The sequence below is a fragment of the Leptosomus discolor genome, chromosome 25 (genome assembly GCF_034619465.1).
Source record: "Leptosomus discolor isolate bLepDis1 chromosome 25, bLepDis1.hap2, whole genome shotgun sequence".
Lineage (NCBI taxonomy): Eukaryota > Metazoa > Chordata > Aves > Leptosomiformes > Leptosomidae > Leptosomus > Leptosomus discolor.
This window is the reverse complement of record NC_141415.1, coordinates 7,703,447-7,717,954: the sequence shown is the minus strand read 5'-3', so window position 1 is coordinate 7,717,954 and position 14,508 is coordinate 7,703,447. Positions and strand designations below refer to the sequence as shown.

At 68.0% G+C, this 14,508-nt stretch overlaps 3 protein-coding genes across 3 annotated transcripts; 1 reads left to right on the top strand and 2 right to left on the bottom strand.

The window, feature by feature from the left end:
• The first annotated feature begins 460 nt into the window (after nucleotides 1-460).
• HAP1 (huntingtin associated protein 1) lies at nucleotides 461-7,327 on the top strand. Its single transcript, XM_086477966.1, has 15 exons — nucleotides 461-557; nucleotides 2,465-2,541; nucleotides 2,673-2,789; nucleotides 2,903-3,003; nucleotides 3,272-3,380; nucleotides 3,518-3,596; nucleotides 3,725-3,855; nucleotides 3,945-4,019; nucleotides 4,121-4,258; nucleotides 4,349-4,416; nucleotides 4,501-4,668; nucleotides 4,912-5,225; nucleotides 5,327-5,545; nucleotides 5,997-6,099; nucleotides 6,928-7,327. The coding sequence occupies exons 1-15, from the start codon at nucleotides 461-463 to the stop codon at nucleotides 7,325-7,327; spliced, it is 2,196 nt and encodes a 731-aa protein (XP_086334092.1).
• Nucleotides 7,328-8,245: 918 nt separating this feature from the next.
• Nucleotides 8,246-8,691, bottom strand: LOC147413743 (gastrin/cholecystokinin-like peptide). The gene is made up of 2 exons (XM_086478040.1): nucleotides 8,505-8,691; nucleotides 8,246-8,370 (listed from the first exon to the last, which is right to left on the bottom strand). Exons 1-2 carry the CDS (start codon nucleotides 8,689-8,691, stop codon nucleotides 8,246-8,248), a joined length of 312 nt encoding a protein of 103 aa, XP_086334166.1.
• Nucleotides 8,692-12,867: 4,176 nt separating this feature from the next.
• Nucleotides 12,868-14,070, bottom strand: EIF1 (eukaryotic translation initiation factor 1). The gene is made up of 4 exons (XM_086478039.1): nucleotides 13,970-14,070; nucleotides 13,563-13,726; nucleotides 13,370-13,471; nucleotides 12,868-13,086 (listed from the first exon to the last, which is right to left on the bottom strand). The coding sequence occupies exons 1-4, from the start codon at nucleotides 13,998-14,000 to the stop codon at nucleotides 13,042-13,044; spliced, it is 342 nt and encodes a 113-aa protein (XP_086334165.1). The 5' UTR covers nucleotides 14,001-14,070; the 3' UTR covers nucleotides 12,868-13,041.
• Between the last annotated feature and the right edge of the window lie 438 nt (nucleotides 14,071-14,508).

Sequence of the window (14,508 nt, the reverse complement as noted above, 5' to 3'; positions counted from 1 at the left end):
CCAGCACCCCAGGGCTGAGCAGGATTGTCCTGACGGGTCCCCAAAGTACCTCAACGGGGAGCCCGGTCCTGGGGCTGCCCGATGGGGGGACATGACCCCCGGATGCCCTGATGGCGATCGTGTCCCCAAGGCGCCCCGGGGGGGGGGACGGTGCAGCAGCAGCAGCGAGCCGACCCACGCCGCGGCGGAGCGGGGGATGCGGGGGGAGCGGGCAGCCCCCGCCTCCCCCCCCCCCCCCCCCCCCCCTCCCGGCCCCGCCGCCCCCGCCCCGCTCCCGCCCGGCACCGCCCCCGGCCCCGGTGGGACGCACCCGGGCAGGTGCGCGCAGACGGGGCGACCCTATAAATAGGGGCGGGAGCGACTGGCGGGACTGGGCTGGGGCTGCGGGGGGCTCGGCTGGGCAGGGCAGGGCACGGCACGGCACGGCACGGCACGGCTGGGCTGCGGGGGGCTCGGCGCGATGGAGATCTGGAGCAGCCCCGCCGCCTACGACGAGCTGAACGGGAACGCGGAGCGGGGCGGCGGCGCCGACCCCATCGCCCGGGAGCTGGAGGAAGGTGAGCCCCGGTCCTGCCCCGGGGAGGGCGGCTGCGGCGGGTCCGGGCTCCCGCGGGGACCGGGGTGCGCGGAGCGGGCAGGGGGTCTCTCTGCCGGGCGGGTGCCGGCGCCCCTTCCCTTCTGTGCGGCTCCCCCGTCCCCGCCGCGGGGTGCGCAGCCCCCCCCGGTCCCCTCTGGCAGCGCTCCCTCCCGGGGAAGCTGCCGCCTGGTCCCTTGGGGGCCCTCGGGGTGACCCTGACCCTCGGGGAGGGTTGTCCCCGCTCCGGCCGTGGCGGGGAGCAGGCAGGGGGATGGGGCGAGGGGTCCCTGCCAGCTCTGCGTGTCCCCACGGGGATGGGAGTCTGTCCCCCCGTGGATGGGGTTCTGGTCCCTGCTGGATCGGGCCCGCAGATGGGGCGGGTGTTTACATGTTTGCCAGCGCCGCAGCCCCCAGCGTCCCCCAGCGCCCGCCCCTCGCTCAGACAGTAACGATGCTCATGCTCTAATTATTTCCAATTAACGGCTCAGGGGCCTGACGAGGTGCAGTTGGGGACCCCTGCGGGGCGCGGGCCCTGTTAGGGCGTGGGGAAGGGGGGCTGGGGGCCGGGGTTGGCCCCTTTCCCTGTGGACGTGCCCACTGGGGGCTGTGCCCGCTGGGGCAGGGGGGTGCCCACGGGGGGTGGCGGGTGGGGGCACTGCCGTGGCAACACGCACACCGTTACACAACCCCAGCTGGGGTGGCGTAATGGGATTTGCGTGGCTGAGCCTCTCCCATTAACCCCCCGTGTCTGCCCGGCCGGGGACGCAGGGCAAGGCCCCGAGCGCAGCCAGCGCCGCTCTGCCGAGGGAAACTGAGGCCCGCGCCCTTGGGGCCGTCGAACATCGGGAGGGAGCATCAGGAGCAGCCCCGGGGTGCAGGCAGGGCCTAGGGTACAGGCAGGGCCCCGGGGCTTCATGCCCGCTGCCGGCTCGCTCCCACCGTGCGGCTCCAGCGCTGCCATCTGGGTGCGTGCCCGGCGCTGTCTGGCAGCTTCTGCAGGCGCAGTTGGCAGGTTTGGTGCCGGGGGGACAGACGTCCCCATCCTCGCACCGCCTCTCCCTGCCAGAGACCCAGATAGTGGCAGGGGAGGAGGCAGGGCTTTAGCCGGGGCCCGGCGCGATGCAGTAGCTCGGTGTTGGCGTGGCAGGCAGCTGCCTGCTGCCGAGGCTCCCTGCCTGCAGCTGCCTGTGCCCCTGTGGCTCGCTGTGGACCGCTGCAGCTGGAGGGGCTTCGGGGTGGGTGCGGGGTGCAGCATCCCGCTCGGCTTTGCTTCGGCCAGCATCCTCGGGGAGAAACTAGGCCAGGGCTGGCTTCTCAGGGGGACATCTGGGGGAGGGGGCTGGGGACAGATTGGAGGGGACGCTGCCTGCAAGCTTGGCGCAGCGTGGTGCCACCCACCACTATTTATACTGGAGCTCCAGCCGGCTTTTTGCTGGAGATGTCACCTCCGATCCCGTCTCTGCTGCCTGCCTGTCCCCATCGCTCCTTCCCATCTGTGTGTCCTGAGGTGGGGCTGCCGCTATGTCCGGGCTGGGGTGGTGGGTGCAGCGAGGGGAGCTCAGCATCTTTCCTGCGGCCCTGAGATGTGGGCAGGGTTGGGGGGTGAGGGGGGAGCCCTCCGCTTCCCGTGACGCTGTCAGGGCTGCGAGCGTCCCTGCCCACCTCAGCCCTGCACCATGGCCGGTGCTGCCCGGCAGATAAAAAGTCCTTTTTGGTGACCAGCGCGGAGCAGTTTTGTGCCACCTGCAGCAGCCACCTCCCATTCCCTCCCCCGTGCAGCCCCGGTGTTGCAGTGACACGGGGCAGGAGGCAGCAGGGGGACAGTGCTGAGCTCCCGGGCTGGTGCTCCTGCAGTGTGGGGGTTCACCCTTCGCCCTTCTCCCCCAGTCCTGTGTGCCGAGCGGGTGGTCAGGATCACGAAGACCTACCACGACATCGATGCTGTCACCAACCTGCTGGATGAGGTACGCCAGTGCCCGCCCTGCACAGGGGCTTGGGCTGGTGGGACCCTGGGGACGCAGGGGTGGGCGACGGCTGGGGAGGAGGGGGCAGAGCAGGGGACGGGCCCTCACTGGTGCAGACCTGCCACTTACAGAAGGAGCGGGACCTGGAGCTGGCGGCACGCATCGGGCAGTCCCTGCTGAAGCAGAACCGGAGCCTGACCGAGCGCAACGAGCTCCTGGAAGAGCAGCTGGAGTTGGCCAAAGAGGAGGTAGCGGTCCCTGGGTACGGGGTCCCGGCCTCAGCACCCTGCGTGCCCGCCCTGGGGGCTGCGGGTGGCTGTGGTCCCCCTGGCCGTGCCCTGATGCCCCTTCCCCTCCCCAGATCGCGCAGCTACGTCACGAGGTCTCCATGCGGGATGACCTGCTCCACTTCTACACCACCACGACAGAGGAGAGTGAGCCCACCTCCGCCACCGCCACGCCGTGAGTGGGGGGGGTCTCTGTCCCACCGCTTCTCTGAGGCAGGGCTCCTCCTGGGGGGCTGGGCAGAGGCGTTGGGCAGGAGCTGTCACCATCCCCGGGGTAGCACTGGGGCTCCCGTCCCTCCCACGGCAGCCGTGGGTCCAGCCCCACAGAGCTGGGTCTCTGCAGGGACCTGCATGGGAGCTGGGGGGGAATGGGCAGGGGGCTGGGTGGGCAGCCCTGTCCTGCCTGCACTGCGGGTGCTCAGCCCTCTCCTTGTTGTCCCCAGGCTGCGCCGGCACGAGTCCTCGCTGTCCCTGCAGCAGTACTTCCAGTACGACACCCTGCAGCAGAAACTCAAGTGCCTGGAGGAGGAGAACCAGAAGCTTCGCATGGAGGTGAGCGGAGCCGGCTGGTGGGACGCCCCTCTCCGTGCCCACCTCCGCCCCGTTCGCTGCTGGGGGACCTGAGCTGGCCCCTGGGGAGGCCGGAGCTCCTGCCTGTCCCGCTCAGCCCCTCCGACCCTCTCCCCCAGGCCACCAACATCGCAACCAAGACCTGTCAGTACGAGGACCAGGAGCAGCAGCTGATGATCGACTGCGTGGAGCAGTTCTGTACGTGGGGCTGGGCTGGCGGGGGCAGCTCCTCCCTGGGCTTAGGGGGTCTGCGGGCACTGCCCAGCATCACGGCTGGGGCTGGGGGGGCCGTGCCCCGGTGGTGATGGACCCTGGGTCTTCCCCAGCCGAAGCGAGCCAGCAGGTCGTTTACCTCTCCGACGAGCTGGCCCGCAAGGCGGAGGACACGGTGCGGCAGCAGGAGGAGATCAGCCAGCTCCTGGCGCAGGTTGTGGACCTGCAGCAGAAGTGCCGCACGGTGAGCGTCCCCTGCCCGTGCTGGGGGGTGCTGGGGGGGGACGCGGACACGGGGCACAGCTCCCTGACCTTGCCCGCTCCTGCCCGCAGTACGGCTCGGAGGTGGAGGAGCTCCAGCAGCACCTGGCCGTGGCGAAGGAGGTGCAGCAGCAGCTGCGGATGGAGGTGAGCCCGGGGAGGGCCCGGCCACGGGTGCCCCGGCCGGTGCGAGGGTCCTGCCCCGCTGCTGCCGGGGCCGTGCCTGAGCCGTGTGCCCGTGCCCGCAGCTGCGGGACCTGCAGGAGAAGTACGCCGAGTGCGGCGGGATGCTGCAGGAGGCCCGGGAGGAGGTCAAGAGCCTGCGCAGCCGCAGCCTCCCCAACAGCACCGTCAGCCGCTACGGCGCGGCCAGCCTCCTGCCCGTGGTGAGCGGGGGCACGGGCAGCGCTGGGCAGCGGGGAGGCGGGGGGGCTCTGCTCTCCCCTCTGCTCACGCTGTGTCCCCTGTGTCTCCAGGACTCGCTGGCGGCTGAGATCAAGGGGACGATGAGGAAGGGGACAGACAGCTCCTCCTCGGACTACAAGTGAGTGCTGGCGTCGGTGCCCGGCACTGGGCCACGAGGCGGGGGTCCCTGGGAGCCGGCTCAAGGGTCCATCGCTGCCCGCAGGAGCTACCGGCGCGTCTTTGAGACGGTGAAAGCGGTGAACCAGGCGGCCAAAGCCAAGTCTTGCTCCGAGTCTCCTCACAACGTGCCGGGCTCCAAGCAGTTGTCAGCCGCCCCCTCCGGGGGGACCAGCACCCCCCACACCAGCTGCTCCGGCTCGGAGGGTGCCCAGTGAGTGCTGCAGCGGGGGCTCGGGCCGGGGAGGGGGGACGACACACAGAGCCATTGCCCCTGCGTAGGAGCGGGGGTGTTGGCGAGGTGTTGATCGCATTGGAGCGTCGATCAAAGCCGCAAGCCTGGGGCAGGGGGAGGGCAGACGGGGCTGGAGCCCGCTGCTGGCTGGGGTCTGGCGCGGTACAGGGGATGCGATGTGGGACCATGGCCCCCAGCACCCTAACGCTGCACCCCTGGCAGGGGCGAGGGGGCTGCAGAGGAGCCCCGGGCAGCCCCGGGCCGGCAGGACCTGGAGGCGGCGGTGCAGCGGCTGTCGGCGCGGCAGCAGAGCCATGCCTCGGAGGAGAGTTCCTTCTTCGAGGCGGAGCGGGAGCACAAGCTTTGGCGGCTGAGGGACGGGGAGAGCTCCAGCGGCTTCCTCACCCCCAACGAGAGCGTCGTCTCCACCGGGACCAACTACTCGGGGGGCTCGGAGCTCACCGCCGGCTCCGGCTTCTCCCTTGGCTCCCTCACCTACCTGCCCGACAAGCTGCAGATCGTGAAGCCCCTGGAAGGTGAGGGGTGGAGGGGGCTTCCCGGTGTGCAGAGCCGGAGGTGCTGGGAGGGTCCGACGACACCAGCTGAGCCCCCCCGGCCGTGTGTGTCCCCTGCCCAGGCTCCGTGACACTCCACCACTGGCAGCAGCTGGCACGGCCCAACCTGGGCGGGATCCTGGTGCCCCGTCCTGGGGTGCTCACCAAAGACTTCAGGCAGCTGGACATCGACCTGGAGGAGGTCTACAGCCTGAACGACCTGGAGGAGGACGACGTGGACGCCAGCTCCTTCCAGCTGCTCCCTACCTCAACACCCACCAAAGCCAAGGAGCGCCCTGGGGGTGAGCGTGGGGCAAAGGGGCGGAGGGGACGTGGCCCTCGGGATGCTCCAGCCCTCCTGCCCAGGCTGCTCCTTGCACCCCGCTGCGCTCTCCCCTCTTGCAGCCGCCTGTCCCTGCCACTCGTCCGTCCCTGTGGGGCCGCTCCGTCCGCAGCTGCACGAGGGCTGTTCTGCTGCAGCCACCCTGGCCTGCACCCGCTGCAGCCCGGGCGTGTGGAGGGGACAGGTCTGGGAGAAACGTCAGCTCCTCTTCCCGCTTGTGCTCGCAGCCCCCTCCTCTGAGCAAGCGCCGGACCCAAACGCCGCTGGAGCTGTGCCCCACGCGTGCAGCTTTCTGCTGGCGGCGGCAGCTCCCAGCCCAGCTTTGGCTCCCGTGTCTGCCCGGAGCCCCGCTCTCTGCCTCTGTGGTGCCCCCCCCTCCCCGTTAACCCGCTGTCTCCTGTCCCTTCCAGTGTTCCTCTCTGTTAACAACCTCCCCCAGACCCCGTCTACCTTCACCATCACAACCTGCCACATCCTCCACCCCACCACTGAGATCACCACGGTCACACCCAGGTAAGGCGCGTGGCCCCCCCACCGCCTGCACTGCCTGCACCCCCACCCAGCCCCCCCGTCCCCCCTAACCCTCTCCTCACCCCCTTGCTCCATGCAGCTGGGGGCCATCTGCAGCCCCTGGTGCTCTGAGAGATGCCTTGGCACTTGAAATGTCCCCAAATCTGCTGCCCGAGTGGCCGCCTGCCTGGGGCTGTGCCCTCCCCTGGGGGACTGGGACCAGCCCCCCCTGTCCTGGCCTCTGCCCTGCAGCACCTTGAGGGGAAGAGGAGCCTCCCGTGGGCTGGGCAGGGCTGGGCTCACCCGGGGGGCAGTTCACGGGGAGCCAGAGCGGCGCTGGCAGGAGGTCGCCTTGCCTGGGCACGGACGTGGCTTCCCTCCTTCTCTGCTCTTGTGCATCAACCGGGACCTTTCCCCAGGCCGGGCTGGAGGAGCCAGGCCCTGGGCTGCCCCTTAATTAATGAGCACTGTTGCTTAGTCCTGATGAGCCCCTCCAAGGCTCGTTGGGGGTTGTTGTGAGCTGGAGTTCACCGTGCGCTGTTGGAGCAAACCCTGCATGTTCGGAAAGCGCTTGTGGAGCAGGGACCAGGTCCCATCCCCTCCTGGGAGCTGCGGGGGGCATGGCCACAGCCCCCCCCCCCAGCACCGTGCCACAAGCTTTGGGACACTTGGGCAATGTTGTGAGCACGGGGGTCTCCTGAGGTGAATGAGTGTGAAGGAAGGAGGAAAGGGGGCCCTGCTCTGACTGGGGACCCCCTGGCCCCTGCAGCAGCATCCCCTGGGACAGGGCCCCCCACTGACCCCCTGCTTCTGCTCTCTCTTCCCCTCCAGTCTGTATAACGCCGTCGTGCCTTCTTGTGGGCCCTTTGAGGGGCTGAGACTCGGCAGCCCCTCGCCAGAGCCGTCTTCCCCTCTGCTGGCGCCCGGCCCTGGCCCCTCAAGCTTCCCCGTGGGACTCGTCAGGCTCTTGCTGGTGCGGGGCATCTCTGCCTCGGTGCCAGGGACTGGGTCATGGTGGGCCCCCCTGCTCCTGTCCCATGACCACCAGCATGCTGACACCCAGCCCTTTCCTGCACCTGGGGGGCAGGACCGACCCCCACCCAGAAGCAGCATCTTCAGCTTGAACCTGGTGGAGAAGCTGCGGCGCCTGGGGCTGGACAAGGTGGTGGCCAGAGGGGAGATGTCCTACGCCCGGGGGGAGCCTGGGGGAGCCTGGGACGCACCGACGTGACAGCGCTGCGGAGCCGGCAAGCTCAGGATGAGACACGTCGTCTTCATCGCCCGTCCGTGGGGAAATGGAGATGGGACCCGCTTTCAGCCCCCGCTCCTGGTGATGCCGCAGGACCCGGCAGCGCTGCCGGCACCGGCTCGTGGGGGCTTTGCTGCAAGGACACAACCCTGCGGTGCTGCCTGGCCCGGGCACGGTGCTGCAGCAGTGGCCCCGTGTGCAGGGAGCTGCGTGGGGTGATGCTTGGGGGAGCCAGCTCCGGGCAGGGGGTGCTGGCTGACCCTGTCCCCCACTGGGGGGGTACGGACCCCTCGCAGGAGCCCTATGCTAGCAATAAAAACTGTTCCTGCTTCTGCTGAGCCTGTCTGAGGAGCAGCTCGGCCCTTTGGGGCTGTCCAGGCTGCTGCAGCGAAGGGCGATGCTCAGTCTGGGTTCAGGGCGTCCTGGGGAGTGGGGGGACCTGCCTGTGCCGGGGCGAGACCACCCCCCCCGGGCTGGGCCCCTGGCCAGCATCTGGGCTGACTTTTAAAGGGAACGGGGGTTTTAAACCCTTTCCTGCCCACCGAGTAGCAATAGCAGCAGCACCCCTGGCTCGGGGGGTGCCGGCGGCGGGTGTTTCTCGGGGTGTAGCTGTTTCTCCCCCTGGCTGCGTCCCTCACCCCGGGCCACGTCCTGTCCCCTGTCAAATAAACCTCAAGTCACGAAGCAGCTCGTGTGCGTCGTGTCTGCCACCGCCTGCTCTCGGGGCTCTGCCCTGCGCCCCTTGTGGGGCTGGGGGTGAACCCCCCTCTGCCTGCCCCCCTCCCCCAGCTCTTCCCAGTACAGACGTGAGCCCCAGTGGCTGTGGTGCCAAAGCTTTATTGCAGGAAGGGCCGTGCACCCGGCGGGATGGTGCTGAGCGCGGCGCGGCCAGCCCGGCAGCTACACGGCGCTGGCCGAGTCCTCAGCGCTGCGGCGGCCGAAGTCCATCCAGTCGGGGTAGTAATGGTCGTGCAGGGCCTCTGCCCCCTCGTCCCCGTGCACGTAGCCCTTGTGGTTGCTCAGCTCTGCGGGGGCAAGGGCAGCAGGTTGGGGCTGTCCTGGCTTGGGGGCCGGCACGGAGGGGCCAGGCTGTGCCCTGCTGAGCCCCCCCCCCCCCCCCCCCCCCCCAAAGGGCTGCCCACCCTGCACCGCCCCGTACCTGTGAGGAACCGGGCGATGAGGTGCTTCTGCTCCTGGGAGAGGGACTCGGACCAGTCCCGCCGGACCAGGCTGGCGGGGAGCTGACGGGGGTCCCCCGCAGCGCCCGGCACCTCTGCTGCGGGCCGGCACAGGCAGACGGTCGCCGCGATGGCGAGGATGAGGCCGAGGCACACCTTCACCTTCATGGCTGCAGAGTGAGCGGGGATGGGGAGTGGAGGGGCTGCGGCCACCGAAACAGGGACAAGTGCTCAGCCTGTGGCGAGGGGTGACCTGGGCGGGGGAGAGGTGCTCGTCCCCAGGGCACGGCCAGTTCCCAAGTCCCCTCTGTCCCTCCCGAGGCCCCTACACCCAAGGAATTGAGTCGGACGGGCTCCACGAGGGGTGTTAAGCCCAACTCCCCGCTCAGCCCGGCTGCCTGGACCCGAACCGCACGGCTGAGGGTGCCGTCCAGCTGCTCCCGAGCGCGGGCAGGCAGGGAGCGGGGTGCTCGTCCCCAGGGCACGGCCGGGCCCCAAGTCCCCTCCATCCCTCCCAGCGGGTCCCCAAGAACCCTCCGGTCGGTCCCGACGGACTCACCTGCTGGCTCTGGGGCTCGGTCCGGGGCAGCCCCGGCTCGGCCCCGCTTTTAAAGGCACCACCGCGGGTGCCCCACCCCGGGGCGGCTCCGCGGGCACACGCGTGTGCACTGGCACAGACGCGCCTGTGGCTGTAGGGGGCTGCGTGTGTGGCACTATGAGGCACCGGGCCACGACCGTGTGTGTGCACGTATAAAGGCACAACCATTTTATCTCTCCACACCTCTGTGACCAGCGACAGGTGTGTGTGCTGCACACACATACACACACGTACAGGCGTGTACAGATGCACATAAACGTACACAGGTACAGCTGTTGGTATAGACACACACACAGAGAGTGCATACACGTGTGAATACACACAGACAGAGCTGTATCCCTATAGCCATGTATGTAGATGTACACACACGTCCATACATGTACAGAGCTATACATGCACATACACAGGTACTTGTACACATGTGCAGGTGTGTTCATATAGAGCTACGTAGGGCCATATGGAAATATAAATACAAGTAGAGCTGACGACAGGCACTTGGCCTTGGTTTCATGTATGTATGCATCCAGAAAAGCAGCGCTGGTTCCCTAGCTGAACACACACACACACACACACACACACACACACACACACACACACACACATACACACAGAGACACACTGACACACACAGGCGCACACACACACACACACACACACACACACACACACAAAGCCCTATACATACGGATCCATACGCCCCCCCCATACACATGTATACATAGTAATACGTCAATATAGAGTCCTGTATGCACGTACATATATGTACAGACACGTACATGCATGTAGCTACACGGACACATGTGTACATAACTAGTGAAAAGATTCTGCCCCCCCCCCCCCCAGAGAAATCCATGCTGACAGGTCCCTGTGCCAGTACAGCAGCACCTGCACGTGCACTTGGTGCTGGTGCACGCGTGTGCTCTGCCTCTGACCATGAGTGTGAGCGTGTGTGTGTGTGTGAGTGCACATATTGATATACATATGTGTGTGTGTGTGTGTGTACACCCCCCCCCACCCCCCCCCCCCCCGGGGCCACCTGCCCCATATCAGCTCCATCCACATCAACACACGTGTGAGCACACGCGTGTCCGTCTCTAGACACCCACACACGCAGGCACACGCTGCAGAAGCTCCCTCAGTGCTAGTGGAGCTGTGCTGCACGGATGTACACGTATGTGTGTGTGTGTGTGTGCGTGTGTGCGCCTGCAGTGCACTCTGCACACACACACACACACACACACACGTAGTGGTCCAAAACCCCTGCTCCCCCCCCCCCCCCCCCCCCCTCCAGGCTGGCCCCAGCAGTGGCATCTTTGCCCCCAGTTACAAACAAGCTGGTGCCGGGTGACACACCCCACAGCCCCCTTGCAGCATCACGGGGCTCCCCACAGTGTCACGGGGCTCCCCACAGGGTCACCAGGCTCCCCACAGGGTCAGGGGGCTCCCCAGGGCACGGTGCCTCGAGCTGCTTGTGCTCGGCGGAGCAGGCTCCCGGCACAGACGAGCTGTCGGGTGTCGCACCCTTTGCTGGGCCACACGCCCCAGCACAGCCCATTTCTGCAGCTCCGTTATCTCCCTCCCCACCCTGAAAACCCTTGGGGTGCTGTGGGACGGGTGGGCGCTGCCCCCCCACCTCACTCTGTGCGCGGTGCCAGACCCCGGCGCGCTGGCTGGGGCACTCGCTGCCCACCCCAAGGCTCAGCACCATCCTGCTGGGAGCACCACATGCCCCAGCAACCCCCAGTAAATCCCTGCCTGCCCCCACCAGTCTTTGCTTTCACTATCGACAGTTCCTCTTGCCCGCAGTTACCCTCATCACGTTCTGTTTGTAGAGACCATTTGTCTCTCTCCTTCAATAAAACACGTGTGAGTGACGTGCCACGGAGCGGGTGCGTGTCGCCGTCAGCCCGTGCCCCCGGCGAGGGGTATCGCTGCTCCTCAAACAGCCCCAAAACAAATGGGCTTTGAATGGGCAGGAAGGCGGCCGCGTCCTGGCGCCTCCCGCGCTCCGCAGCGATCGATGCTTCGCTCTGCGGAGCGTTTGTGCAAGGAACAAACAAATTGTTTTGCAATTTCTGGCTTTTAATGGCGCAATCGGGGCCAAATGAGCCGTCAGGGTGACGGGGACGCAGCGGCCGCTCCCTGCAGCCCCTTGACACGGGTCTGCGGGCGCTCGGGCTGGTCCCTCCTGCCAACAGGACGGGCCGGGTGAGGCTCGGGGCGTCCCTCACCTCTGCCCAGCCGGGCCTGGCTCCCCTGGCCCAGCGTGGGCCGTGGCGGTGCCCCCGTCTCGCATCTGACCCCGGCGGGGAGACAGCCCGGCTCGGTGCCCTCCGAGAGGCCCCGGTGCCGGCAGGGGAAGCCAAATTTTCGGAGCAGAAGCAGAGTGGAGGCCGCGCTGCGTTGGGCCGCGCACCCCGGGGGCTCGCGGAGGCGCAGGCAGGGCTGGAGGTCGCCCGCCGCCTCCGGGCGGGCGCTGTGCAGAATCGCTCCATTTGGTTTCCGAGAGCAAAGCCTCCCAGGGAAGCAACCGGCAGCGAAGGGAACCGAGCGGAAAACGGGTGGAGAACCGGGACCTCGCAGGCAGCGAGTGACCCAACACCCACGGCTGCTCTTAGGGAGCTGCCAGAGGCAGGAGCAGGTGCCCCGGGTGCCCCCTGCGTTTGGAGCCAGCCTCACCCAACCCCCCAGCACGCCGCTGCCGGATGGACAGGGCTGAGGCGGGAAACTCCGGCCTTTCTGCGCCCTTTCGGACAGATTTTAGCACGTTCTCGTGCAGGTGGCACTTGCCAGCCCCCACAACCCCAGCTGCTCTGAAAGGGCGAGTTTTACCGCAGGAGATTTTGTTCTTGTTTATTGGGGGGCCCTCAGCCCCCACCCGGGGGGCAGCGGCAGAGCCCCCCACTCCTCCCCGCAGCCGCTTGTCTCTGCGGAAGCATAAGTGCCGCCCGGGCCAGCGCGAGGGTTAGGGAACGCCTCAACCCCCACCCGCTCGCAGGCGCTTCGCCTCCCCTCTGGCAGCTGCCCCAGCAGCCGGGGCGCTCCCCTTCCTGCTCCCCAGGACCCCCCAGAGCTCCCGGGGGCGGCACGTCCCAGCCCAGCGCAGGGGAAGCCCACCAGGCGGGAGCCAGGGTCACCCCTTGGAGGAAGCGAGGCGCTTTGGCTCCAGCAAGCACTCGAGCCCACCACGCAAACGCTTTGAAACCCATTTTTATTTAAATAAGCCTTTAAATACATTACATGAGACATGAAAAAGGAAACCAGGCATCTGTTACTTCCCAGGACACACGAGCTCCACGCTGCCCTACAGGGACGCTCGTTACATTAGTCCAGGACCGATCCCTTGTCACAAGTTCAACCCACGGTGCCGGTTCTGCCCACCCGGGGCTCGGGGGGCACCAGCCCCCGCCGGGCCTGAGCTGCAGCCATCCAGCCATGGAGTCCCTCTTCAGTCACTTCTCTTGTTCCAGGTCAGGCTTCCCCAGATCCCGCTGCCACCGGGAGCCAGCGCTGCCCCGCGGGAAGGCACCGCCGCCCCGCACCATGTCGCGCCCGTGGGAGGCGCCGGGGAGTCACCATCCGCCGGGGTGGGAGAGCGGCTGGACGGAGGAGCGATGCGGCCGGCCTCTGCACTGACAGCCCGAGTCCCGTGGCTCAGCTTGGAGGGTCTGGTTACTTCTGGCTTCAGGCTGGACCGTGCCCAACGCCCGATCTACCTCTGTGAAATGAGGGACAGCCAGACGAGATAGCATGGGCTCGTGTCAGTTTATTACATCACGGAATTACACTAGTCCAGACTGAACAGTGGACCCAAGATCGTTACATTACACAAACCGGCTGGTTTTAAACTTATGACAAGGGACAGACGGGGATCTCATGGTGAGGAAATCTTGCATAAAGCTCCAGTGACCCACAGGCACTTAAAACCCATGGACTTTCAGCTGGTCGTCTTTAGCCAGTCCAATCTGCAAGAAAGAAAACGCGCTTCAGAGCGCACCGAAGCAGCGGCCTCTGCGCACACCCGTGGGCCGCGGAGCTGCCAGACCCCCGCTCCCCCCTGGAGAGCGGAACGAAGCGCCCGGGACGGCAAAGCCCTCCTGGATGGCGCTTCCCTCAGCGAGTTTCACGCACAGAACGAGCCCCCTCCCCCAGCCCGCTCTGCTGACGCTGGGGAACCGGGACCCGCGGGCTGTCACCCCCCCGGGGCTCCCGCCCGGCGCGGGGATCGCAAGGGGCCGCCCCACCGACCTCCACGAGGAACTGGCAGATGTTCTTGCGCTGGTCGCCCTGCAGCTGGATCACTTCTCCATACTCGGGGTGCTCGATCACAGTACCATTGCAGGCGAATTTCTGCAACGACCGGCAAAAGCCCCCTCTCAGCCCCGCGGACGGGCCAAACGCCGCTCCCGGGAGCCGCCCCCGCCCCGCGCCCCGCCCCCACCTTCTTGAAGGCCTTCACCAGCTTCTTTTTATCGTAGTCATCCGCGATGCCCTGGACTGTGGTGAGGGTCTTCCTGCCGTTCCGCTGCTGGATCCTTATATGGATGTAGTCCTCAGTGCCGGCAGGGAGCAGGTCATCACCCTTACTTGCATCAGCAAAGGGGTCTGCGGAGAGCGCCCGTCACAGCCCGCCCCGCCGCCGCGCCCCCCATTGGCCAGCCCGCCCGCCCGTCAGACGCAAGACCCGCCCTCCAGCCCCCCCCCTCCCCCCCCCCGCGGCTGACGCAACCGGCCCCGGGAATAGCAACTGCGCCACGGGGCGGGGCCGCCGCAGGGCGGGGCCGCCCAGGCCGCTCCCCCGGCCCGGCCCGGCCCGGCCCGGCCCCGCCGCGGCACAAAGGGCCTCACCGAAGGGTTGGAGGTTCTGGATAGCGGACATACGATACGCTTCCCTTCCCTCGGCGGAGGCGGCGGCGGAGACGGCGGCGGAGGCGGCGAGGCGGCGGCGGCGCGAGCGGCTCTCGGCGGAGGATGCTCTCGCGGCGGCGGCTCCAGACGCTGTCAGGGGGGCGGGACTGGCGCCGTCCGCTTATATACCACCTCCGTGTGACGCCAGCACGCACGGGAAGCGAGGGCGGCGATTGGCCGTCGGGCGGGGGCGTCACGCCGCACAGGCGAGCGCGGCCGCGCCCCGGCTGGTGCGAGAGGCGCCGGGCGCATGCGCAGTGGAGTTCCGGGCCGGGAAGGGGGGGCGCCTGGTCGCGCGTGAGGCGGCGCATGCGCAGTGCGGCGGGCGCCTGGCGGGGCCTGTGGTTGCGTCGTGCCGGGGCCTCGGGGGCCCCGCGGGGTCGCGTCCCCCCGGCCCCGCCGCCCCCGGCCCCGCCGCCCCCGGCCCCGCCGTCGGCCTCGCCCGCGGCCTCCGCCCCCTCCCCTTGGCGGCCCAGCGG